Below are 27,283 nucleotides of genomic sequence, written 5' to 3'. Positions count from 1 at the left end.
ATACATTGACATGAATCAGCCATGGATTTACATGTATTCCCCACCCCGATCCCCCCTCCCAAAAAATATGGAACGCTTCACGAATTTGCGGGTCATCCTTGCGCAGGGGCCATGCTAATCTTCTCTGTATCGTTCCAATTTTAGTATATGTGCTGCCGAAGCGAGCACTAACCACTATTTTTTAAAGAAAGATTAAAGGACACAGAATCTCAGCACCATCACTGCGCCTGATGAAAAGCACCGTGTGGGCAGCACAGGACCCCCACGCGCTCAGCAGCCTGCACCTGCCCTGTGCCGCCTGCCCTGCTAACCAGTGCTGCCCTCAGCCTCTGGAGCTGGAGGAGCCTTCAGGACAGGCACGCGACCTGCACATCCTGACACTCAGGCCAGCATCTAGTCCAGAGTGGGTGTGCTGTCGGCGTAGACCGTGGAAGGAGTGGGGAACTCCATGCGGCGTGAGCCACCCAGGCACCAACTGCCCCAAGACTGGGCAGAGAGCACTGCAGACTCTGGACTCTGGTCAGCATCAGCATCAGTGGGAAGCACTTGAGTGCAGGCAGCAGAACTGAAAGCCCAGGACACTTGTGGAGGCCCATCTAGGGGAGCAGGTAGAAGAGCGAGGAGGTGAGAGCGTAGTGGAGGGTCGAGGTTGGCGTGTCAGCTGTGGACACAGAGTCCAAACTCTTCTGCAGGCAGGGATGAACCACTGGGACCTTCCAGTGAAGAGCCTGGAAGTGGTTTGAGTAAAGGCAGGAGAATCAGCGAGGCCCACAGTGAGGGCCTGGCCTGGGGGGCATGGGGTGCTGGGAGGGGAGGCACTGATGGCCGGTGCTGTGGCTCCCCAGGCTGCCCTTCCCCACCGGGCCCAGACACTGCGCCCCAGGCAGCAGCATGGCTTGGCCCATCTGCCGCCAAAACGTTCTGTGTTCCTGAGTTCTGCTTTGTCTCAGGCTTGTCAGGAACTGCGGACCTTGCAGAACTCCCTAGATGCAAACAACGCCCACCACACACACACACACACACACACACAGCCGAACATCTCAACTCCCATCTATGCCACTTTCATAAAGCCTTGTAAAATGAAAGATTTCCTGCCATATTGGTGGGCAAGAAATGTCACAGCCATCAGCTATTTCGGGCCTCCAAATGTGAGTGAGGGCTCCCAAAAGGGAACGCGATGCCTGGGGCCCAGCAGATGCCACCACCCCCACGGTGATTGCTGAGGAGCCATCTGCCACTCCTTAAGGTGAACCAGGAATCAAGGATGTGAACAATCCAGAAACAGGGTTTGACCCCAGAGAGCTGAGTAAAGAACCCACCTGCCAATGCAGGAGACATAAAAGACGCGGGTTTGATCCCTGGGTTAGGAAGATCCCCTGGAGGAGGGTATGGCAATCCACTCCAGTATTCTTGCCTAGAGAATCCCATGGACAGAGGAGCCTGGTGGGCTACAGTCCATGGAGTTGCACAGAGCCGGACATGACAAGCCACTGAGCACACGTGTGCGTTACACGTATATAACTGAATCACTTTGGTGTACACCTGAAACTAACACAGCATTGTAAATCAACTATACTTCTACTTGGGAAAAAAAAAAAAGATAGTTGTGCTGGAGTAAGGTGGCCCCTAATCCAACATGACTGGTGTCCTTATAAAAAGGGGACTCTTGGACACGGGCACCTTCTCTGCCACCAGGTCCCTGCATTAGCGTGGATGGTCTCGCAGAACTGCTGCAGCCTCCTGATGAAGAGGAACCAGCAGACGCCTGGCTTAGAACCCACTCATCTGCGGCCCTGAGACACTTTCCACTACAACAGGTGGATTCTCCACAGGACAGACAGTGGCAAGGTCGTTGAGGTCATTGTGAATCGGGAATCCAGCATGTGGACCACTGTCTACAACCATGAGGGCCACCCTCTGCACCTGGGAGCACAGTGCCGCCCACAGGACGCCTGTGATGGGGAAGAGGAAGCTGACTGCCCATACCCAGGCCCTGCCCCCCAAGCAATAAAGACGTCTAAAGCTTTCCTCAAAAACAACAGCAAAATATTATACTGGAGGCCCCAACCAGCAAAATAGGACAAGGAAAAAAAGGCATGTTTATCTATAGCAACATGATCATGTGCATAGAAAATTCTAAGAAATCTACCGAAAACCTACTAGAACTAACAAAAGAGTTTGACAGAGTCATGGATACAGGTCAACAATAAAAAATCACAAACTAAAAAAAAAAAAAAAAAATCATAAACTATACATAGCCACAAACATAAAAATTTAAAACTATATGTATATCACAAAACCATAGAATGCACAGAGATTGTGGCAGAGGCTCCCTAAGATCATTCTCAGGTTTGTTGATTCATTAGAACTCAGGATTCAGCTATACTCCTGCTCATGGCAATGATTTATTACACAGAAACGATATGAAGCAAAATCTGCACAGAAAAAAGACTTGGGGCAAAATGTGAAGGAAACCCAGTGCAAGCTTTTAGGAGTCTTCTCCCTGTGGAGTCACACAGCATGAACTTAATTCTCTGAGCAATGAGTTGGGACAATACGTGTGCAATGTTGTCTATGAAGGAAGCAGATTAGAAACCTAGTGCTGAGCTTCTCATAGGCAGTGTCATACAGGCACCCTCTGCCCAGCAGCAACCAAAATTCCAGGCTCTCAGAAGGAGATCACAAGCTCAGCATAAGCCTCATTGTTTGAACCAAGAGTTGGGCACAGCATGCCATTCTTATCAGTTTATCAGTTCTGAGAACTATGGGAACTCTCTGAAAAATTCCCAGATGACCAAGGCCAAGCAGACCCTTCTAAGAATGGCAGTCTCACGTCTGCTTTGTCTCTTCACAGTGGTAAACAACAAAATATGTGCAATGCCTGTCTCCTGAAAACTACAAAACATTTCTGAGATTTTGAAAGATAAGTAGATGTACCATGTTCACGCATCAGACTCAATAGTGATATCAGTTCTTTCCAGATTGATCTAGAAATTCAGCACAGTTCCAATGAAAATCCTATCAGGCTTTATTGTAGACATTGACAAACACCTTAAGTATATATGGAAACATGAAAGATTTCAAAAAGCCGAAACAATTTTGAAAAGGAACAAGGTTGGAGGACCTGATTTCAAAATTTACTGTAAAGCTGTAATGATCGAGACAGTATAATAGTATCCTAAGGGAGACATACAGATCAGTGGACAGAATAGAAAATCCAGAAATATACTATACATATTTCTTTAAACAAATGGTAATAGAACAATTAGATATCGGTATTAAAGAGAAAGAACCTCCACCCTTACCTTACAGCAGATACAAAAATTAACTTGAAATGGACCATAGACCTAAATATGAAAGCTAAAATTATAAAAAACTTCTGGATAAAATGGAGACAGACTTCCTAAATAGGACACAAAAAGCACAGACCATTTAAAAAATTTTTTGATAAAAGCTTTTGCTCTTGAAAAGGAAATGAAATGACAAGCCACCACTTGGAGAAAATATTTGCAATACATGTATTTGCAAAGGGTTACGGTTGTATCCAGATTTACAAGTGTTGTTGTTGCTATCCAGTTGATAAGTCCTGTCTGACTCTTTTGCAGCCCCCTGGGCTGCAGTGCATGAGGCTCCGCTGTCCGTGGGATTCTCCAGGCAACGATACTGGAGTGGGCTGCCATTTCCTTCTCCAGGGGATCTTTCTGACCCAGTCTCCTGCATTGGCAGGCAGTTTCTTTACCTCTGAGCCACCAGGGAATGTCATAATTAGAAGACACTCAACCTAATTTTTTTTTAATGGGCAAAAATTTTTAGGAAGCTCATAAAAGAAGATACATAGGAACTTCACTGGCAGTCCAGTGGTTGACTCTGTGCTTCCACTGCAGGGGGTGCAGGTTTGATCCCTCATCGGGGAACTAAGATCCTGCAAGCCTCTAAGCCAAAACAAAAAAAAGAAAATTTCTTTAATTGAATAAAAATGGAAATACAATATATCAAGTTTAAAAACTACATATTAAAAAAGAAGATATGCAAACGGCCAGTAAGCACATGAATTATTTACAAAATCATTAGCCATCAAGGACACGCAATTTAAAACTACAATGAAATACCACTCTACATTCAGTTGAACAGCTAAAATTAAAAGATTAACATTAGCATATTGCCAAAGATGCAGAGCAACTGGAATTCTCATTTACCATTGGTAGAAATGTAAAACGGTATAACCACTTTGGAAAACAATCTGGCAGTTTATAACAGATATTTACAGAAGGAAAACCACAATCACAGAAAACTAACCAAACTGATCACATGGACCACAGCTTTGTCTAACTCAATGAAACTATGAGCCATGCCGTGTAGGGCCACCCAAGATGGACGGGTCTTGGTGGAGAGTTCTGACAAGATGTGGTTCTCTGGAGAAGGGAATGGGAAACCACGTCAGTATGCTTGCCTTGAGAACTCCATGAACAGTATGAAAAGGCAAAAAGATATGACACTGAAAGATGAACTTCCCAGGTCGGTAGGTGCCCAATATGCTACTGGAGAAGAGTGGAGAAATAATTCCAGAAACCATGAAGAGACGGAGCCAAAGCGAAAATAACGCCCAGATGTGGATGTCACTTGTGATTGAAGTGAAGTCCGATGTTGTAAAGAACAATATTGCATAGGAACCTGGAATATTAGGTCCATGAATCAAGGTAAATTGGAAGTGGTCAAACAGGAGATGGCAAGAGTGAACACTGACATTTTAGGAATCAGTGAACTAAAATGGACTGGAATGGGAGAATTTAATTTGGATAACCATTATATGTACTACTGTGGGCAAGAACCCCTTAGAAGAGATGGAGTAGCCCTCAAGTCAACAAAAGAGTCCAAAATGCAGTCCTTGGGTGCAATCTCAAAAATGACAGAATGATCTCTGTTTGTTTCCAAGGCAAACCATTCAATATCAAGGTAATCCAAGTCTATGCTTTAACCAGTAATGCCAAAGAAACTGAAGTTGAATGGTTCTATGATGATCTACAGGACCTTCTAAGACTAACACCAAAAAAAGGATGTCTTTTTCATCATAGGTGACTGGAATGCAAAAGTAGGAAGTCAAGAGATACCTGGAATAACAGGCAAGTTCAGCCTTGGAGTACGAAATGAAGCAGTCAAAGGCTAACAGAGATTGTCAAGAGAACACACTGGTCATAGCAAACACCCTCTTCCAACAACACAAGAGAAAACTCTACACACGGACATCACCAGACGGTCAATACTGAGATCAGATTGATTATGTTCTTTGCAGCCAAAGATGGAGAAGCTCTATACGGTCAGCAAAAACAAGACTGGGAGCTGACTGTGGCTCAGATCATGAACTGCTTATTGGCAAATTCAGACTTAAATTGAAGAAAGTAGGGAAAACCACTAGACCATTCAGGTATGACCTAAATCAAATCCCTTACAGTGAAAGTGAGAAATAGACTCAAGGGATTAGATCTGATAGACAGAGTGCCTGAAGAATTATGGACAGAGGTTCATGACATTGTACAGGAGGCAAGGATCAAGACCATCCCCAAGAAAAAGAAATGCAAAAAGGCAAAATGGTTGTCTGAGGAGGCCTTACAAATTGCTGAGAAAAGAAGAGAAGCAAAAGGCAAAGGAGAAAAGGAAAGATATACCCATCTGAGTGCAGAGTTCCAAAGAATAGCAAGGAGAGATAAGAAAGCCTTCCTCGGTGATCAATGCAAAGAAATATGCAGAGTACATCATGTGAAATGCCGGGCTGGATAAAGCACAAGCTGGAATCAAGATTGCTGGGAGAAATATCAATAACCTCAGATATGCAGATAACACCACCCTTATGGCAGAAAGCGAAGAAGAACTAAAGAGCCTCTTGATGAAAGTGAAAGAGGAAGTAAAAAAGCTGACTTAAAGCTCAACATTCAAAAAGCAAAGATCATGGCATCTGGCCCCATCATTTCATGGCAAATAGATGGGGAAGAAGTGACAGATGTTATTTTCTTGGGCTCCAAAATCACTGCAGATGGTGACTGTAGCCATGAAATTAAAAGATGCTTGCTCCTTGGAAGAAAAGCTATGACAAAGCTAGACAGCATATTAAAAAGCAGAGACATTACTTTGTCCACAAAGGTCCATCTAGTCAAAGCTATGGTTTTTCCAGTAGTCATGTATGGATGTGAGAGTTGGACTATAAAGAAAGCTGAGTGCCTCAGAATTGATGCTTTTGAACTGTGGTGTTGGAGAAGACTCTTGAGAGTCCCTTGGACTGCAAGGAGATCCAACTAGTCAATCCTAAAGGAAATCAGTCCTGAATATTCATTGGAAGGATTGATGCTAAAGCTGAAACTCCAATATTTTGGCCCCCTGATTCGAAGAACTGACTCATTTGAAAAGACTCTGATGCTGGGAAAGATTGAAGGCAGGAGGAGAAGGGGACAACAGAGGATGAGATGGTTGGACGACATCACCGACTCAATGGACATGAGTTTGAGTAAACTCCGGGAGTTGGTGATGGACAGGGAAGCCTGGCTTGCTGCAGTCCATGGGGTCACAAAGAGTCAGACACGACTGAGCGACTGAACTGAACTGAATTGTATGATCTAGCAGTTCTATTCCTATATTTTTATCCAAAGATTTATATACAAGTGTCCATAGAAGCCTTATTCATAATAACCAAAAAAAGGAAATGACTGAAATGTCCAGGGACAGGTAAAGGAATAAACTCATTGTGATAGTCATATAACAGACTACTACTCAGCCATAAGAAGGAACAAACTAGTAATGCACACAACCACAAGGATGTCTCTCAAAAACGCCAGGCTGAACAAAAGAAACCAGACACAAAGGAATGTACACCTCCAAAGAAGACTAACCTGTTAGGACCAGGGATGGGAAGTGAGGATTACTAGAAAAAAGCACAGGGAAACTTTGGGGGTAACAGAAAAATTCCATACCTCATTGTAGTGGTGATCACATGGTACACACTTTTTCCAAAGCTCATCAAACTGTTCGCTTAAAACAGGTACATTTTATTGAGTGAGAATTACACCTCAATAAAGTTTGTTTGTTTGTTTGTTTCCAATGAATGTGGGCAAAAGGTTAACAAACCATTTCCTCTTCTGCTTGAGAATTTGACCTTTGGTTAACTCTCTAGCTATGTTCCCTGGTAACCAGATACAGGTAGAGTGTTAATGATTTAAATAGGGACACTACTTATGGTAACAATCGCCCCTATTGGAAGCTGCTGCGTGTAGACAGGGAGAAACTAGAAATGAACCATGAATGCCTGAGAAAAGCCATAACCCTGAGCTTCCTGGAGGAAAGTGACTCCTGAAGCAGAGCATGTCCCTTACGGAGACTCTGGAAGCTAGGTCTATGCAACTGTTGCAAGATATATGGCCCCTGTGAGGTGTAGGATTTGGAAGCCCTGCCCAGTGTGGATCTCATCCTCTTGTGTGTGGGCTAGCACCTAAGATCCAAACACGTAGTCTTGATGGCTATATAAATTGCTCCATGGGAACCTCCCTGGTGGTGCAGAGACTAAGACTCCGTGCTCCCAGTTCAGGGGGCGCAGGTTCGATCCCCAGTCAGGGAACTAGATCCCACATGCAGCAATTAAGGGTTCCCCTGCCTCAACTAAAGATCCCACGTGCCACAACTGAGACCTGGTGCAGCCAAATAAACAAATAAATAGTTTTTTAAAAGATCACTCCATGATTGTTTCAGAAAAAGATGATTGTAGCCCCACTGCTGGCCATCTGTGTTCCCTGCATGTCTGAACAGATGGTTGCAAGGGTGGCCTTTGGTCGTCTTGAAGATGGGGCTGGATATTTAATAGACTAAGAAGACCCCCTGATAGACACAGCAATGTGTATCTCACAAATGGCCATGAAACATGATGACATGTTTATCTCATAAATTATCAAGGGATTGCACATCTAGTCCTAAAGCAGTGCCAGGCACAAAGTAAGCACTCAATAGACATTTGTTGACTGGCTGAATGAAATCAAGACTGCAACGAGATATTAGTTAATATCAACTGGAAAAAAAGAAGTCTGACAACATTGAGTTCTGGAGAAGATATATAGCAGCTGGATCACTTCACACTTTGCTGGTAAGTAAGTCAAACATCAAATCACTCCTCTGGGATGAGCCCCTGACACCCCACCAGGGCCAGATGGCCTTTGCTGCAGTGTCCCCAGTCAAGCCCTCGCCTGCCGTGTGCTCGCTGTCTGCCTGTTGGCCTGTGTGCCCCACTTACTGTAATTCTCCATAAAGTGTGTGGTACCATCACAGTCACCTGGGTGCCCAGCAGGGTACACGGCACACAGCTGGTGCTCAATAAGTCTCGTCCCTGTTGGATTGCTTTGTGTATTAAAGAGCACACAGCACTGTCAGAGTCCAGTGTGGAGGTGCGGTGGCAACGGGAGAGCTCCCTCAAGGTGCAGGTGACACCCACAGAAAAAGGATTAGTCCTCCCAAGGATTCTCTCAAGGGGCCTGGGAGAGTGTCCCGGCCGCCTGGAGAAGCACTCCATCCCGGGGACGTCGGGAGGCAGCAGGCAGGATGCTGAGCATCAGTTCACAGACTGTGGCTTCCAGAGGTTCGGGAACCACCAGAGTCCAGCAACAGCTCCGCTGTGTCCAACCAGCACAGGAAAAGCCACAAGGCTTTTGAGGAAAATGGGGCTAGAAGTACAGTATGCAAAAATGTCACCAACGATACACTCAAAAAGTCTTAACAACGTGATAAAAATGACAACCCAGGTTTACACATGTTACGTGGTTAAGAAATACAGGAATACTACAATAAATGTGGGATTTACCTTGAAGAAGACGTGAAGCCAGTTTACAGAAGTGGGTGGGGGAAAGGTTGTGGCTTGTGGGTTATTGTGCAGTGTCTGAAATCGGATGGGAAATTGTAACATGGATGTAGGGGGTGTGGCTCAGCACAGTGCTGACTGGTGAACTGAAGCAGCTGGCAGATGTCTGAGGTGTGTGTCTTGCGCCTTTCTAGGTGGTTGTGGTCCATTCAGCTGGGTCCAGTTTTTACTTTCTGTTTTCACCTATTTCTCATAAACAAAATTTCATGTAAACAAAGGAAGTTTGAGACTTCCCAGGAGGTCCAGTGGTGAAGACGCCACGCATCTACTGCAGAGGGCATGGATTCGATCCCTGGTCAGGAAACTTAGATCCCTCATGCCACACAGTGCAGCCAAAAAGAGAGAAAAAGAAATCTGGCTGTGTTCAAATTGTTCCCAAATATATCAATCATGTTGAAACAAATTCACATTTTCAAAACAAGCATTTTAGCAAAATTGTATTTTTTTTGGATTCCCTCCTATAACCAGACTTTTTCCAGTAATACCACAAACTAAGAGATCTAGCTGAACCAAATAAGGGTACTCACCCCATGGACAAAGGACCCCTGGTGGGCTTGCAACCCCATAGGGTTGCAAAAAAGTCTGACACTACTTAGAGACTAAATAACAACAACAATGACATCATGAAATTGTATCATGAAATTCCTCAGGCTGTGGCCCAAGGACCCACACAGGCTGAAGAGGGTCCTGGGATCAGAGTCTCCACCTGAGGGATGTAGGCCAGAAGTGCTGTGGTGGAAGATGCTAGTGAGAGAGGGTTGGAGCAGGGAGGCTGAACATTGATTGGCCCAAGTAGGTGTCCGTCACCATCACCAAGCAAATGAGCCTAGCTCTAGAAAGGGCCTCAGGTCACAAACCCGGGACTCCACGGCAGATTCTGAGGAAACTGGTTTGGGAAAGTCTTTACTTCTCATCTGCTGCAGAAGGGAAGAGAGAAGAGACATGTTCCTAGGATGAGGCAGTAAGGGCTGGCCAAAAAAATCACAGGAAGAAGTAGGGGCAAGTGTGCCACCCAGATCCAGCCAGAGCCCAGGTGACGGTGAACAAGCTGACCCCTGGCCCAGATCCTCACCCAGGGCTCTCACTTGCAGGCATGGGAGCTGGGGAGGCCTCCGGGCCAAGGGCAAGGAGGCCTGAGTGGCAGATGATGGGGATGGCCAATGCCCTCAGGTTGGGCTCTAATCCTGTGTCAATCCCACTATCTGACCCTCAGCTTGGTGACCTTATCAGCGCAACCCGGTGTGTGCCTGCCGGCCTCAAGTTGCTCCCATTACAGCAGCTGTTCCTCTGCGAGCCCTGAGCGTAGGCAGATGAAGATCCCAAGTGTCCAAAGTCTGTCACCGCAACTGGGTGTCGAGCCCCACATGCAGGCCCTGACCTCACCTCTGGGTCATCTGACTTTCAAGACAAACTCACTCCCCAAAGGTGACAGCCCTGCCTGCGGTGACCTCATGGTGTCTCTCCCAGCCATCCAGCAAAAGGCAAGCAAAGATTTAAACACTGCTCTCCAGGTTCAGGCCTAAAACCAGGTGGCCCTGTCCCCTGCCACTTCCCTCCATGCTCACAGAGACTCCTGATGAAAGGCCCCCGACGGTTCTACTCAGATTGGGCTGAGCTGAGGGCTGGGAGCGGATCTGCCCTCAGCTGCAGGGCTGGCCAGGGCCTGTCGCAGAGGCACCTGGAGCAAGGGATGGACACGGCTCACAGGAGCTGTGCAAGGGCTGGGGAGGCATGTGGCAGGCAGAAGCTGGTGTGTACGAGGAGGTGCGGGTGGGGAGGGGTGGGCAGGCGGGGCCGTCGGGACATTACCCAGGGGCCGAGGAGCGAGGGCAGAGGCAGGGCCAGGCAGGGCCCATGAACTTGCTCTGTGGGGCTCACTTAGAGCCCAGGAAGTGCTGGAAGTGGACCCAAGGACCTAACAGTGGCGAGGGTCCTGCAGCCCCAGTCCCAGGCCATAGCATCATGTGAACTGCCTGTTAAGCTCCTTCTTCTACTCAACAACCTCCGAGCCTCAGCATCTCACCAGGTGTAAGATCCAAAGTCCCTGTGTTCCCCTCGACACCTCACCTCTGCCTCTACGTGGCCACCTCTCTCTTCAGGGCTCGTTCCCCTCCACCTTGCAGGCCTGCTGGCTGGTCTTCAAAAGTGCACCACACCTGCTCGTATGCCCAGGGCCTTTGCACTGGCTGTCCCTCCATCAGGAAGGTTTTGCCCTCAACACCCTCACTTCCTGTCCCACACCCACCTCCAGTCTCCTCCCAAGAGCTGCCTGTCAGAGAGGCCCTCTGACCTCTCTGCACTGCGGGCCTCAACTCCACCTACTCACCCTTCCCCATATCACTCCTCCTCCCGCCGCCCTGCATCACCACCACCTCACCTCCTTCTCTCAGTCGCTAGCCCACGCACCCGCCAGCAGGCAGCAGCCGTCTGCTGGGTTCTGGGCAGCGGTGAGAGATGGCAGCGACGCCGGCAGTGGGGCAGATGACCGAATGCATGGTCCTGACAGAAGCCTTGCGAGATAGCGTCACGGGCCAGCTGACGGGGACTGAGGCTTCAGAAGGCCACATGTCCACAGTCACCCCTCACCCATACTGGCAGGCAGTCCTTGGCTAGGGTCCCCCACCTCCACGCCCCTCTGTCTCCCCTCCCAGGCTCTGAGAGTGCCCTCCAGTCAAGGAACAGGGCCAGGGAGCTTGGGGTTCCCACTCCCCCTCCAGCTTCAGGCCTGCCCTGCCCTGGGCAGCTGCTGGCCATGGAAATGGAGCCAGAGAGAGCAGAGGTTCCTTGTTTGCTCCCTGCTGTCCCCACAATATGCCTGGCACCTGGCAGGCTGTCAAGATCTCTGGGCTGGTGAGAAAATGCATTTAGCTCTTCCCCTGCGCCAGACGCAGCCCTTGCTGTATTACACACGTCACCTCATTTGGGCCTCACACAGCAGGAGGAGGAGGTAGCACATCGCCCACCATGACAGATGAAGGGATAGAGGCACGTAGATGGGGGCTGCTGGGGTCACGCGGCCAAGCCGAGGCCCGACGCGCAAGCACTCTGACGCTGCTGATGCGAGGACCTGAGGCGGGCTCCCACACTGGGATCTGCAGTAGGAGCAGACATCAACGGAGGGTCAGGGTGAGGAGTGACACAGGTCTGGGCTGAGGCTTTTGGAGTCCAAGGGCCTGAACCCCAGCCACACACCCCCAGCAGCCCGGGTCCCCAGCCCCTCCTCTCTGTAGCGCTGCCCCGCCCTCCTCCTTCTGGCTCCCCTTAGATGATGCTTGGTGAAAGGCTGAGAGGGCCCTACAGGAGATGCTGCCAGGCTCCAGGGCCTGACAGAGCCCTCCTGCCCTGTCCTGGCCTCTAACTCCCACCCTTTACGACGGGTGATGGGATGACCCCCGTTGGTGACCAAGGTCTCATTCCCAGAACACTCTGCCTCTAACCAGCACCTGGAGAGGCTTTCCTCTGAGGCTCTCTCCCTGACTCTGGCCGGCAGGACCCCAGGCTGGTGCGCAGAGTCCCCTGCTCCTCCCAGGCCCCTGCCTCCCCAGGCCTCTAGACGCAGGGAGGGGCAGCCATGCCCTCAGAAACCCAGAGGCTCGTCCTCAGACACTCAGCTAGCACCTGGCCTGTTTCTACCATGAGCCAATGCGCCTTCTCCAGCTCTGTGGTGGGAATTCTTTGAGAAAAGAGGAAAAAAGTTTGTGTGTTTCTTGAGCACCTGTTTTGTTCTAGGGCCTGTCTCGGGCTCAGGGACGCAGGGCAGTATGTGCTGTGGCCCTCGTCCTCCCACAACAGCACCCGAGTCTTCCCCAAGTGGAGCCTGCATCCAACAGGGGGCCAGAAAGACCTCTTGGCAGCTGTGCAGAGAGGCTGAGGCTGGAGGCAGGAAGAGCAGGCCAGAGACTCGGCAGCCTGCCCCAAACCCCGACCTTGACAACTGGGAAAAGGCAGGAAGCATGGGCTGGTCATGGGGACATGGGAAGCCCAGGTGCTTGGAGGGTGGTGCCTCGGTGCCTCGCCCAGAGGAGAAGGTGTCTGTACCATCTGCCTGGGGTGAGGAGCAGGTGTTAGGACTGTCAGCAGTACTGGAGGGTGCTGGTAGTTAGGAGCCAGCTGACCTTGTGGGGCACAGAGTGGGCAGATCCCTCCCAGGAGCTCCCCATCAGCACCAGATGTGACTGCAAGCTCGCAGACCTTGCGGTTAAACAGGGCTAAAATGATCAGGTGGCCAGTATTGCTCGATGTGCACTGGCCACATGCCGACTGATCCCTCCCCACAAGGGGTATGGGAAGTGAAAGGGGGTGCAGACAGAGGGCTCCAGGTTAAATAAAGTTCCCTGTTCTTCAATCATCTTCTTGAGAAGATGGCTTTCAAAGGAAGCTTGTTAAACCTACAAAGCATCCTCAGCCAAGACGGGAGCAAAGATCCCCGAGGGCCTCGCCAAGCTGGCACGCCGAGCAGAATCTAATGAGGTAAATCTGAACCGGGACAAACTGTGCAAAAGCCAGTGGCCCAACACCAGGGGGTGTCTGACTCAGCATAAGTGAGTGGGAAAACACTGAAGCTTTGTCTGCAGAGAATTCCTGCTGAGCCTGAGGGGAAGGCAAGTCCCTGCGGCACTTCTGCCCTGTGCTGTCTTCAGGCTTGTGCTGCTATTTGAGGCACAGGAGGCCTAAAGCCTGCCTTTCTGACTTACTGATTCCTGGGTGACTTCACCCACTCCCATGGCTTCATTTGCCGTCTAAAAGCTGATGAACCCCAAATGATATCTTTCTAGCATACACGGCGGGCTCTCCCCTGGGACCGGAGCAGGAAGCATTGCCTCCTTGAATGAACTCCTTGAGGTTTCAAGGGTACCCACTCTCAGCACCACTTCCAAACCTGATTCGGGGTCTTTGCTCTAAACCTGGTCTTGTTCCCTCTGGGTTGGTGTCACCAGCGGCTCTAGCACACATACGAGCAACGGTGATGCTGCCCCTGTTCACACCCATGCTGGATACCAGTCCACCCAGTACCCACCAAAATTTTCTCAACCCCATCCACTTCGCTCCTTGGCACCACCCGTGTTCAAGCCACCTGTGTTACTTGCTTGGGTAAATGGCGGCCTCCTTACTGTGTTCCACTCAGCGGCTTTCTCTCCAGTCCATTCCCACACTCCCTTCTTAAAGCCCTTCAAGCTTTCACAAGGCCCTTAGGATGAAGATCAACAGTCCCACGGCCACCAGACCCGGTCAAATTCTGGGCCCTCTGTCCTCCTCCGCACACTCAGCAACTCCCCTCCTCTGGCCCATCACTTCAGCCAGCCTCTTTCGTTTCCTTCCGTGGAGCACACTGCCCCAGGGCCTCTGCATGGGCTGTCATGCCTGCTAGAAAGTTCTTCTCCCACCAGAGACTTCCCTCATATCATTTCAATCATCACTTCCTCTGGGAAGGCTACCCTTAGCTGACTGGGTCTAACCCACCCACCTTCTCTGGGCACCACACATTCATCACAGCAGTAATTTGACATTTATGTGTGATTGTTCAATTCACAGCTGCTCTCCTCTGTACTCAATATGGCCAGTAAAGTGGGAACAATGCCTGATTATGACATTGAACCCTCAATTTCTAGCACAATGCCCTCCATACAGTTGACACTATATATATATATACATATATATATGTATATATATATAAAGAAAGCAGTACTGGTACAAAGGGAAATACAGATGGTGTATCAGAGTTCTTACATATTAAGAGATTTATTTTAAGGAACTGGCTCACACAATTGGAAATAGCAAGTCCAAAGTCTGCAGAGCAGACCAGCAGACGGGAAACTCAGACAATTTCTAAAACAGTGCTGAGGCACAACTAATTCTTCCCTGGAAAAACCTCAGTTTTCTCTTCTTAAGGCTTTTGAATGATTGATTTTGGTTGGTTAACCCAATATAAAGCCCACGCACATGATTGAGGATAATCTACTTTACTTTAAAGTCAACTTTCATAGCAATGACTAGGCTAGTGTTTGACCAAATTCCTAGGCAGCACCATAGCCCAGCCAAGCTGACCCAGAAAATGTAAGCATCACAGACGGCAAAGAAAGCATCAACCCAAGGAGAGGCCAACAGTGAGATAACACTGGAGGTGGAAGAGGCTTGGACCATCATAAGCTTATTTTCACACGCTGGAGGAGATCCCAGCAGAGATGTTCTATTAAAAGCAGAGCACATGGAGAGATCTCCTCTGAAGAAAGCTCAGCCCTGGTCCCCAGGGCCAGAGTGATTCAGCCTGGATTACAGTCTGGGGTGTCGGAGGAGGGTGGGGGTAGGCCTCCCATTGTGAGGTCCAGGTAGAATGCTCAGCTCAGACTGACCCCAGCCCTGGCTGATCTTCGACTGCGTCCTCACCCCCACTCTCTTGTCAAGTGTGAGCACTCTGACTTATACCAAGATGTCACCACCTCCTCCTGTTCAAGAGCAGACACTCGCAGAACCAGTGGAGGTCACAAGGACATGGCCTCACTCAGCTGCCAAGGTTAGACCTGCAAATTTCTCAGTAGATGGCTCTAAAACAGGGAAGTGCTATAAGGACTCAGAAATCTGCGTTCTTAGAAACTGATGAGGAATACAGTCTTGGGTTCTTGAAGGACAATAGGAAAATTCAAGAATCCGGAGAATAACGGGCACAGGAGGGGCACCACAGGGGAATTTGGAATAGGGGAGCTGAGTCAACAGAAACGGAAACTCCAAGCTGTAGGAAGCTGAGTACCTGGACAAGGGACCCCCTGGGCCAGCCACCAGAGAAAGGCTCTGAGCACCTGGGGCCAGAAGAAAGCAGAGCCTGATGTCCAGGTGTCCAAGACAGAATGTCTCCAGGAGGAGGCTGACAACTAAATCCAAGATCCCGAGGAAAGGGCACCCTCTCCAGGAAGGAAGGTGGCGAGCTTTCATTCAACAGATGTTCACTGGTCATCTACCTTCACGGCACCCAGCCCTTTGCTGGATGCTGGTGAGTCACACAGTCCTTGCCCTCGACGTGAAGTGAGTGAAATGGGCTAAAGAGCTAACTGCATAGGCCCAGGCAAGTGCTGTGACAGAGGGCACATCTGTGGGGGCAGCCTAGAGGGCAGCGATGGGGAAGCTCCACAGAGGAGGCACCTTGAGAGGAAAGCTGGCTGGACAGGGAAGGGGTGGAACATTCCAGGCTGCAGGGGGCCGGCGCATAGTCCCGGAGGCACGGAGAGCTGAGCCTGTTAGAGCAGAGACAGCACGGAGGAGGTGCAGCCTCTGACCTCATAATACCCAGGCCCACTGGGCCAGCCTTGCGACTTGCAAACTCTGGTGCCCTCCTCCAGCCCGGGCGAGGCCCGAGGCCCTGGGCAGCCTCCAGGTGCAGCGTCCTCCTGAGGGCCGCACCCTTCCCTCTGCCCTGGGGCATGTCTCTACTCACCAATTATGAGGGGCTTCGGCATCAGATCGAGAGGCTGGTGCGGGAAAATGAGGAACTGAAGAAGCTGGTGCGGCTCATTCGGGAGAACTACGAGCTCAAGTCAGCCATCAAGACACAGGCGGGCGGCCTGGGCATCAGCGGGCTCAGCAGCGGGCTTGGTGAGGCGGCGGCCAGTGCATCTCCACACCAGGGTAACTGCAAGAGGCCCGAGTTCAAGAAAAGCAGGGAGGGAAGGGTGAGACTGTAACCACAAGGGAGGGAGTCTGTGTGTTCAGGTCTGGGTGGAAGGATGTAGACAGCAACAAACTCGGGGTCCACAGGCCCCTGGTGAGGGGAGGGGTGAGGACATAGGACAGTCAAGATAAAAGGACAAAACTTGGTACCAGCCCCGTTCACCTGACAGCAGGAACCCTTGCCCGAACCCTCCCCTCAGGTGAACTTGCAAGCAGCTCCACACACTGAATTTTCCAGCTCTGAAACCCAAACATGCTGCCCCACTGGACCCGACACAGCACCCACCCTCAGCTTTTCCACCCCACCCCTCCACCCTCCCCTCCGTCCCTCCCTCAGCACCCCAGGCCTCTCCCCCCCGTTCCTCTCCACTCAGAGGTGACCAGAAGGCAACTAGCCACCTGAGTCTAAAAGCCAAGGAGAGAAACCAGAACTGAGGCTTGAGGTTTGAAATCACTAATGCATGACACCCCTGGGGCTGGAGAGGATGTTGAGAGTGGGGTGAGACAGAAAAACCAGCAAAGAAGTTAGAGCTGTTTGCAGAAAAGCAGTTAAAGTGATGACCTTCAGGGCTAGGCATGGAGCTTAGGGACTGGGCCAGAGGCCAGGAAGCCAGTTGACTGTGGGGATGGCAAAAAGGGATGCACCAAAAGAACAGAAAGCTGTGAGCACAGAATGGCTGGTATTGAAGCAATCAGAGAACTTCCCAGGGTGTGGCAATAGGGTGTCAGAGCATGCTGGTAAGGAGGTGATGAAATGCCTTCGCATTTGTCATATCCACATCTTCTCCCTCTCTGCAATTTCCTGCCTGTCCTGGAGAAAGCTGTGTGCCTCCTTCCCAGTGCACTTCTGCACCCACACTTGGCGCCCATGCGCCCCTGTGGAGACCCCCACTCCCTCAAAGGACCTGCTCCTTGCCATCCTGCTGCCCCCACCTCCACTCCGCTCATCAACAGGTGTGAGGCCAGCCTCCTTCACTGAAAGAAGACTCTGCTCTTTCAGTCTCTACCACTTAAGGCTCTATAGCTCTGCGGCGGACCTTGACACTCTGCTGTTCTAGAAAGGTGGCTTCCTAGGTGCCGCATCCTTCTCAAACTCTGCATGCCACTTGGTTTTTTGGCTGTGAGGTATGTGGGGTCTTAGCTTCCTGACCAAGGATCGAAATTGAACTCATGTCCCCTGCACTGGAAGGCAAAGTCTTAACCACAGGACTGCCAGGGAAGTCGCTGCATGGCACTTGGGACTGATAACCCTCCTCTTTCTGAGTTCCAAGAACACCTTCAGCTGGGTCATCCTCCCCCATCTCAGCTCCTAGTCTGGTTCAGGCCCTGCCCTCCAGCCAGCCTGCCCACCTGGGCTTTTCTCTCCACTAGAAGTGGTAATCTGGAGAAGGCAATGGCAACCCACTCCAGTATTCTTGCCTGGAAAATTCCATGGACGGAGGAGCCTAGTAGGCTACAGTTCATGGGGTCTTAAAGAGTCCGACATGACTGAGTGCCTTCACTTTCACTTTTCACTTTCATGTATTGGAGAAAGAAATGGAAACCCACTCCAGTATTCTTGCCTGGAGAATCCCAGAGACAGGGGAGCCTGGTGGGCTGCTGTCTATGGGGTTGCACAGAGTCAGACATGACTGAAGCGACTTAGCAGCAGCAGCAGCAGCAGCAGAAGTGGTAATCAGGCCAAGGAGTCCCTGGAACTCAGCTCACTCTAAACTAGGCATGCTCCTGATTAAGAACTTGACCTTTTGACCTGAGGCTACTCCCCCTCAGGTCTGGGCTCCTTCCCCTACAGTCCAGTTCCAGTTGGAAGCTGCCTCCCCCTGCTTTCTACACACTGGGTTTCCCACCTCCCAGCCTGGCTGTGGTCTGGAACTGGGCTTCACAGTCCTGCCTTACTGGTCACAAGCACAAAGGTCTCTCTCCTCTGAAAGGGTCTATCATCCATGATTCTGAGATAACAGACAGGGCAACAAAAATTATATGCTCGAGGAGATACAATATTTAAGAAATGTTACACTTCAATAGAATGGGAAAGACCAGAGATCTCTTCAAGAAAATTAGAGATACCAAGGGAATATTTCCTGCAAAGATGGGCACAGTAAAGGACAGGAACAGTATGGACCTAAAAGAAGCAGAAGATATTAAGAAGAGGTGGCGAGAATACACAGAAGAACCATACAAAAAAAGATCTTCATGACCCAGATAATCACGATGGCGTGATCACTCACCTAGAGCCAGATATCCTGGAATGCAAAGTCAAGTGGGCCTTAGAAAGCATCACTAAGAACAAAGCTAGTGGAGGTGATAGAATTCCAGTTGAGCTATTTCAAATCCTAAAAGATGATGCTGTGAAAGTGCTGCACTCAGTATGCCAGCAAATTTGGAAAACTCAGTACTGGCCACAGGACTGGAAAAGTCCTGCCTTTCATTCCAATCCCAAAGGCAGGCAATGCCAAAGAACGCTCAAACTATCGCACAATTGCACTTATCTCACATGCTAGCAAAGTAATTTTCAAAATTCTCCAAGCCAGGCTTCAACAGAACATGAACCGTGAACTTGCAGATGTTCAAGCTGGATTTAGAAAAGGCAGAGGAACCACAGATCAAATTGCCAACATGCACTGGATTATCGAAAAAGCAAGAGAGTTCCAAAAAAAATCTACTTCTGCTTTATTGACTATGCCAAAGCCTTTGATTGTGTGGATCACAACAAACTGGAAAATTCTTAAAGAGATGGGAATAACAAACCACCTGACCTGCCTCCTGAGAAATCTGTATGCAGGACAAGAAGCAACAGTTAGAACTGGACATGGAACAACACACTGGTTCCAAATTGGGAAAGGAATACGTCAAGGCTGTGTATTGTCACCCTGCTTATTTAACTTATACACTGGGTGTTCATTGGAAGGACTGATGTTGAAGCTGAAACTCCAATACTTTGGCCACCTGATGTGAAGAACTGACTCATTGGAAAAGATCCTGATGCTGGGAAAGATTTAGGGCAGGAGGAGAAGAGGATGACAGAGGATGAGGTGGTTGGATGGCATCGCTGACTCAATGAACATGGGTTTGGATGGACTCCAGGAGTTGGTGATGGACAGAGAGGTCTTGTGTGCTGCGGTTCATGGGGTCGCAAAGAGTCGGACACGACTGAGCGACTGAACTGAACTCAACTCAACTCAACTCGAGTACATCATGAGAAATACTGGACTGGATGAAGCAACAAGCTAGAATCAAGATTGCCTGGAGAAATATCAATAACCTCAGTTAAGCAGATGACACCATCCTTATGGCAGAAAGCAAAGAAGAACTAAAGAGCCTCTTGATGAAAGTGAAAGAGGAGAATGAAAAAGTTGGCTTAAGATTCAACAATCAGAAAACTAAGATCATGGCATCTGGTCCCATCACTTCATGGCAAATAGATGGGGAAACAGTGGAAACAGTGACAGACTTTATTTTCTTGGGCTCTAAAATCACTGCAGATGGTGACTGCAGCCATGAAATTAAAAGATGCTTGGTCCTTGGAAGAAAAGTTATGACCAACCTAGACAACATATTAAAAAGCAGAGATCTAGTCAAAGCTACGGTTTTTCCAGTAGTCATATATGTATGTGAGAGTTGGACTATAAAGAAAACAACGCCAAAGAATTGATGCTTTTGAACTGTGGTGTTGGAGAAGACTCTTTAGAGTCCCTTGGACAGCAAAGAGATCCAACCAGTCAATCCTAAAGAAAATCAGTCCTGAATATTCATTGGAAGGACTGATGCTGAAGCTTTGGCCCCCTGATGTGAAGAACTGACTCATTTGAAAAGACCCTGATGCTGGGAAAGATTGAAGGCAGGAGGAGAAGGGGACAACAGAGGATGAGATGGTTGGATGGCATAACCAACTCAATGGACATGAGTTTGAGTAAGCTCCCAGAGTTGGTGATGGACAAGGAAGCCTGGCATGCTTCAGTCCATGGGGGTCACAAAGAGTCAGACACAACTGAGTGATTGAACTGAACTGAACACTTTAAGAAATTAGACTGTGATTCCCAACTCCCAAGCTAACCAAGCAAGCCTTCTCCTTTTAGGTTTGGTTCTTGAGAGAATTCTTGGACACTTCTGCTCTCCCAACTCTGAAGGGTCAAGCTTGGAGGGCTAGGAAAAGATTTCTGGTGATGAGCCCAGACAGCCAGCCCTGAAGGGGGAAAGGGACATTCCAGGGGGAAGAATAGTCTATGCAAAGGCCTGGGCCAAAGGTTGCAGGAGTGAGAAATAGATTGTGTGGTTAAAGCCTTCGGTGTGCATGGTGTTTAGTGTGTGGGTGTGGTTATAGAGTGGGGGGTGTGTGTGAGCATGTGAACATGGTGTTAGAGTGTATGACCCATGAGTGTACAGTGTGATGTATGTGTGGAGTGTGTGGTATAGGTGGGTAAGTGAATAGTATGCATAATATGTGTGCCTTGGGAGTGTGTGTTGCACAAGTATGAAAAAAGGTGTGTGCGTGTGAATGTGTGAGTGCAGTATGTGTGGCATATGTGAGTGTCTTGTGAGTTGCTAAGTGTATAGTATGTGGGTAATCATATACTTTGATATAATAGAATAGTATGTGTAAGTACGTTTGTGAATGTGTGTTTTAGTGTGGGACATGTATGAGTGTGTGGTGTGTGGGTATTAGAGTATGTTTATGCTATGTGCTAGTGTGAGGTGTGTATGTACTGCTTGCATTTGTGAGTGTACTTGAGGGAGCTGGGGTCAGTGAGAGGTGCTAATGCAGTTAGAGGCCAGCAGGGCTCAGATGCCGAGGACTGTGAATGACATACTGAGGAGCCTGGACTTGCTCCCAAAGGCAGTGAGCAGACGCTGGCGGGTTCCTACAAGGAGTAATCATATTTGTGCTTCAGAAAGACCGTTCCTGCTGCTGTGGGGAAATAGAGTCAAGGGAGATGAGAGTGAGGTAGGGAAATGAATTAGACTGCGGCTCTTGGGTCATCCAGATAGGAGATGATGGTGTGAAGTAGCGGTGGCGAGAGACTGAGTCAAGTGACTTAGTAAGAAAATGAACAGCTCAGATGTGAGGGATGAGAGTCCAGAATGTGTCTGTTTCTTTGGCTGAGGGGACTGAGGGACTGAGGAAGTTCACTTCCTGGAACTGCCTAGCCCCCTACTCCCACAGCAGCCGGGGCTGATCTCTGCAGCTGCCTCAGCGGATCTTCAGCCGCTCACCTCCCCACGCTGCCTATTCCCCCTGCCTGTTCCTTGTGCTTGGCCTTCCTCATAGAGTCAGGCTCTTAGTCTCAACATGCTCTTATGAATTTGACCTTCGATTCCTCTTTCTGGGCTTACTCTTCTCTTCCCTTACTCTTGTGCACAGCACAACCTCCTAAACCCTGCAGTCTAGTCCTCTGACCCTTCTCCCATTAGGAGGAACACAGGATGTCAGCTTGGGCTTGTGGGTGCTCACAGCATGTGTGCCAGGCCCCTCATGGTGCAGGACAGAGCCCAGGTGAAAGAGAAGGGGTGTAGGATGAGGCCCAGGGGCCAGGGGGTGGCTCTCCCCAAGCCACCACATTCCGGCACAGAACCCCAGGGAGTACAAGAGTCTTATCAAATCTGACCTTCCAGGTTGTCACAGGGCTTTATTTTTCAGGTAAGCAGATAGAACATAATTTAATAGTTTGTTAGCTTGATTGATAACTTTTAACTATTTTGACATATTATATAAAAGCCTCCATTAGTGTTCTTGATGAGGATGAGCCTGGGAGAAGGAAATCCAGTCTTGGAGGAAGAGAATAAGTTGTATTTTGCTCTAAGATATTCTCAAGACACCCACCTGGAGATTCTAGGAGGCAGTGGAGATATGAGCCTGAGGCTCAAAGAAGAAGTCAGGGCTAGAGAGAAAAGATCCAAGAGTTGTTGATAACTGAAGTCACAGGAGGGGGTGAGACTATTTGCGAAGAGAGAGGAACAGTAATAAGAGGTTGCGGGAACAAGTCTTTGAGTCAGGACAGGTAGAGAAGCTGGCAAAGGAACATTCAGACAAGGGAAACCTCGAAAATGTGATGTCACCATTATGCCAAGAGACAGCTTCAAAGGGGACAGAATCGTCAACAAAGTAAAGGCTGCCTGAGAGGTCAGGCAAGAAAAGTGCTAATGGTTTGGCACTATTAACCTTGACTAGAGTGACTTCAACCCCATCATAAGTAGGAAAGCCCCACCAGGTGAGGTGACGAGTGAATGAGAAAATGGAGAGAATAGATGGTTGACACTTAGTTCATGAAGTAGGGTTTGGAGGGGCACTAGTTGGAGAGGGGCCTGGAGTCCAGAGCTGCTTTTCCGGACGGCAGTGATCTGAGTTTATTTCGATGTGAAGGAAGATACGAAAGAAAAAAGGGATAATTTCTAGAGCAGAGCTGCCTTAACTGAAGGAAGAACATCTCTTCCCCTGTCTGAGAAGGGAAGGAGGAAGGAAAGGGGCATGAGAATGCCAGGTGGGAAGCTAAAGAAACTCCAGAACCATGGCTTTAATTTTCTCTGTAAAACTTTCATTCTCTGAGAGCAGTGGTGGAGAGAAAAAGATGAGGAAAGTCTGAAATAAAGTAAAAATGGCAGAAGGAACTGAATGGAGAACTTGGGAGGTGTGTAATGGGCCCAAATGATGCTGGCATATATGGATTATACAGGCAGCAGCCACCAACCTTCTCCAGCAGCATTTGATGGGTGGGGTGGGGGCAGACACTGGGGAAAGCAGGCAGGCGGAGCTAAGGGCCTCTCAGCAAGAGTTCGGGCACATCAGAGAAGGAATCAGGAACCAGCTGGGCTGTCAGATAGATGAAAATAAAGAGACCAGGGTACTAGAGATCTAGAGGCTGGCAGGGATCTTGCAAGCAAGGCAGAAGGTACAACTTTGTGGGCAGACTGGGCAATCTGAGTGACAGGAAATCAGTAAACTATTGGCTATGGGTTGAATTAACTTCACAGGGAAGAAAGGCCAAGAGATGCCTTGGCCTTGTGAATGGGGCAGGTGGGAGGTGGAGCCAGGATGGGTTTAAGACTGCAGGGCCTCGTGTTCCTGAGGGCTCAGGGACTGTGTCAGGATGTCTTGAAGATTGAAGATGGATGGAGATTCAAGGCATTTGGAGCAAAGAGGAAATGAGGACTACACTGAAGGCTCAAGTCACCAAAACAGTGACTGCCCGTCAAAGTGGTTCCTCCCTACAGAGGTGGTCAGGACAGGGCAGGTGGTCAGGCTAGGAAGGGCTCTCAGGGCAGGAGCTTCTGTTGCTCTTTCTTTTGGGCACCCTCCCCTACTTAAAACTCTTTCCTCACCTTAGCCTGTCCTCACCCAGGCCCCCACTCCTGCTGCCCCTTGTCTTCCCTTGAGGTCTGCAGGCTAGTGGAAGTTTCCTCAGGCAGGTAGCAGTCTTTCCCCTCTTTTCAAAAGGCCTTTTACCAGCACTGCTCCACACAATCTCCATCTGCCTCCCCCGAATCCGGAGCTTTCATTAACCCAAGGTCTTTACCTTGTCACCAGGTCAGGGCCTCCTTCCTCACCTCAGGAGGTGTTCTTGTGGTCCCCCCATCAGGACCCATCCTCCCCCAAGTCCCAGTTTCCTACCTCGGGCCTAATACTACCCCCATCCCCCCACCCCAACCCTACACCCCACCCCTGACCCAACACCCCACCCTAGGGAGTTAACCTAAGCCCGCCTAGCTCCACCCCTAGTGGGAAGCCATCCTTCCCTCAGGAACTGCCTTCCTCTTGGAACCCTTGTCTCCCTTCAGAACCAGTCCCCTCAGGATGCGTCCCTCCTCGGAACTCACCCCCCTCAGAACCCTCCCCTCTCTCGGGACCCACCCGCCATCAGAAGCTCCCCGCCCAGAATCCTTCTCCCTCAGAACCCTCCCCGCTCAGAACTTACCCTCTAGGGACCCACCCCCTAGGACCCAAGCCCACCCTCAGCCCTTGCCTCCCTTTCAGGACCTCTGCCCCCACCTCACAACACGCCGCCTCTCAGGATCTGTCAACACCCTCCTCTCTTTCGTCCTCCCGCCCGCTGGCCCTCTGAATCTTGGCTCCGGCAGCCTTTGCTCACTGGTCGGTTGGGCCTTCCGAGGTCGTGCCTTAAGCATCACCTTCCCTGCTAGACCCTCTGGCCCCGCCCCCAGGGCAGCCCCTGGGCTCTAGCTCCGCCCACAGGCCCCGCCCCTCGAGCTGACCCCTTGCTCTGGCTCCGCCCCTACGCTCGCGCCCCGCCCCGTCAGGGCCCACCAGGGCGCCCAACCCTCTTCGGGCACCCTGCTGGACCTCCGCCACCTCGACTGTCCCACGTCTCCGTCCCCACGAGGACTGGGGTCTCGGTGGCCGGGCCGCCCTTACCCGGGTGTGGGCCGGGCGGGGTCCTCGTGGGGCCGGCATTTTCGTGCGGGAGGCAGGGTTCCGAGGCCGGAGGCCGGCGAGGCCGCGGACGGTGGGCAGGCCCTGGAGCGATGGCTGCCGAGGCGCAGTCGCCCAGAGCCCGAGGCCGGCCGGGGAGAAGACGCTTGGGCTTGCCCGAGGGCGGGACCATATGGCGGCCACTTGCTGACCGATGCGATGAGGGGCAGGAGACCCGAGTAGGAAACGGTTAAAACACTGTAAACTTCATTGGTAAATATAAGACATTTGCTTTTCAAAAAGAAAAAAACTTTAATTGTTCTATGTAACAAACAAAGCTTTCGGAACCCTAAACAATTCTTATGTGTAAAATAAATAAGTGAAGTGAATCTAGGCTCTCTTTAAGTTTCTAACACTGTGTGTAGTAACATGGGACTTCCCTGGTGGCTCCGCAGTAAAGAACCCAGCTTCCAAATGCAAGAGATGTGTCTTCGATTCCTGGGTCAGGAAGATCCCCTGAAGAAGGAAATGGCAACACACTCCAGTGTTCTTGCCTGGGAAATCCCATGGACAGAGGGGCCTGGCAGGCTATACTCTGTGGGACTGCAAAAGAATCAGATACGAATTAACTAAACAACAAAACATGTAGTAAAGTACCTAGGAACATTTCAACTCACAAATCTAAATCATTAAAACATAAATTATAGTAAGGTTAAAACAATCAATCACCTGCACATTTTGCTTGAGAATACAAAACTATATAGGACTGAAATCCCTTAAACCAAGGCTTAATCTGGGATCAAGGACACTGTTGGCTCAGGACACTCCTGTTCATGGGAATCCCCTGTGGTCCAGTGGTGAGGACTCTGTGCTTTCAAGTATCCCCACCCCCAGCCAAAATTTCAACAGGCTGATCCTGAGATTCTCATCGCTGACCTTTATGGGTCAAAAACCTGTGGACACTGTGTCCACGACTGAGGCCACAGCAGTCTTGGCTCCAAGCAGTGGATATACACTCCCCCAGGAGCTGTACCCACACATCGTGCAGTGCCATCCAGGGATGCACTTAACTGGCCCCTGAACCTTGACAGTGTCTTCACTGCAACCCTAAATGCCGTCAATGAGTCTTTTTGTTAATAACAATTTCCAGTTCAGTTCAGTGGCTCAGTCGTGTCTGACTCTTTGCGACCCCATGGACTGCAGCACACCGGGCTTCCCTGTCCATCACCAACTCCCGGAGCTTGCTCAAACTCATGTCAGTGATACCATCTCATCCTCTGTCGTCCCCTTCTCCCAGCATCAGGGTCTTTTCCAAGGAATCAGTTCTTGCGATCAGGTGGCCAAAGTATTGGAGCTTCAGCTTCAGCTTTAGTCCTTCCAATGAATATTCAGGACTGATTTCCTTTAGGATGGATTGGCTGGATCTCCTTGCTGTCCAAGGGACTCTCAAGAGTCTTCTCCAACACCACGGTTCAAAAGCATCAGTTGTTTGGTGCTCAGTTTTCTTCATGGTCTGACTCTCACATCCATACATGACTACTGATAAAACCATAGGTTTGACTAGACTGACCTTTATATGCAAAATAATATCTCTGCTTTTTAGGTTTGTCATGGATTTTCTTCCAAGGAGCAAGCATTTTTTAATTTCATGGCTGCAGTCACCATCTGCAGTGATTTTGGAGCCCAAGAAAATAAAGTCTGTCACTGTTTCCATTGTTTCTCCATCTATTTCCCATGAAGTGATGGGACCGGATGCCATCATCTTCATTTTTTGAATGTTGAGTTTGAAGCCAGTTTTTTCACTCTCCTCTTTCACTTTCATCAAGAGTCTCTTCAGTTCCTCTTCACTTTCTGCCATAAGGGTGCTGTCATTTGCATATATGAGGTTTTTTATATTTCTCCCAGCAATCTTGATTCTAGTTTGTGCTTCATTGAGCCAGGCATTTCAAATTATGTACTCTGCATATAGGGCTTCCCTTGTGGCTCAGCTGGTAAAGAATCCACCTGCAATTCGGGAAACCCGGGTTTGATCCCTGGGTTGGGAAGATCCCCTGGAGAAGGGAAAGGCTACCCACTTCAGTATTCTGGCCTGGAGAATTCCATGGACTGCATAGTCCATGGGGTCACAAAGAGCAACTTTCACTCACTCACTCGCTCAAACACAACTGAGCAACTTTCACTCACTCACTCACTCTGCATATAAGTTAAATAAGCAGGGTGACAATATACATCCCTGATGTACTCCTTTCCCAATTTGGAGCCAGTCTGTTGTTCCATGTCCAGTTCTAACTGTTGCTTCCTGACTTGCATACAGAAGTTTCAAGAGGCAGATAAGGTGGTCTGGTATTCCCATCTCTTTAAGAATGTTCCAAAAA

The 27,283-nt window shown here is 49.5% G+C and overlaps 1 protein-coding gene, 1 long non-coding RNA gene and 1 other non-coding gene across 3 annotated transcripts in view; 1 reads left to right on the top strand and 2 right to left on the bottom strand.

The window, feature by feature from the left end:
- Positions 1–61: 61 nt before the first annotated feature.
- On the bottom strand, positions 62–168 carry LOC122679731. The gene has a single exon (XR_006336517.1). It is a non-coding gene; the product is annotated as a U6 spliceosomal RNA (small nuclear RNA).
- On the bottom strand, positions 85–24,685 carry LOC122679282. The gene is made up of 3 exons (XR_006336356.1): positions 24,528–24,685; positions 16,314–16,508; positions 85–728 (listed from the first exon to the last, which is right to left on the bottom strand). It is a non-coding gene; the product is annotated as an uncharacterized LOC122679282 (long non-coding RNA).
- SPATC1 (spermatogenesis and centriole associated 1) overlaps positions 16,300–27,283 on the top strand; it is a 27,869-nt gene continuing 16,885 nt past the window's right edge. Inside the window, exon 1 of the mRNA XM_043879810.1 lies at positions 16,300–16,510. Coding sequence (XP_043735745.1) covers positions 16,300–16,510 — 211 coding nt within the window. The remainder of the gene's footprint in view (positions 16,511–27,283) is intronic.

The sequence above is a fragment of the Cervus elaphus genome, chromosome 21 (assembly GCF_910594005.1).
Source record: "Cervus elaphus chromosome 21, mCerEla1.1, whole genome shotgun sequence".
Classification (NCBI taxonomy): domain Eukaryota; kingdom Metazoa; phylum Chordata; class Mammalia; order Artiodactyla; family Cervidae; genus Cervus; species Cervus elaphus.
The sequence above is the reverse complement of the archived record's forward strand: the minus strand, read 5'-3'. Positions and strand labels throughout refer to the sequence as shown.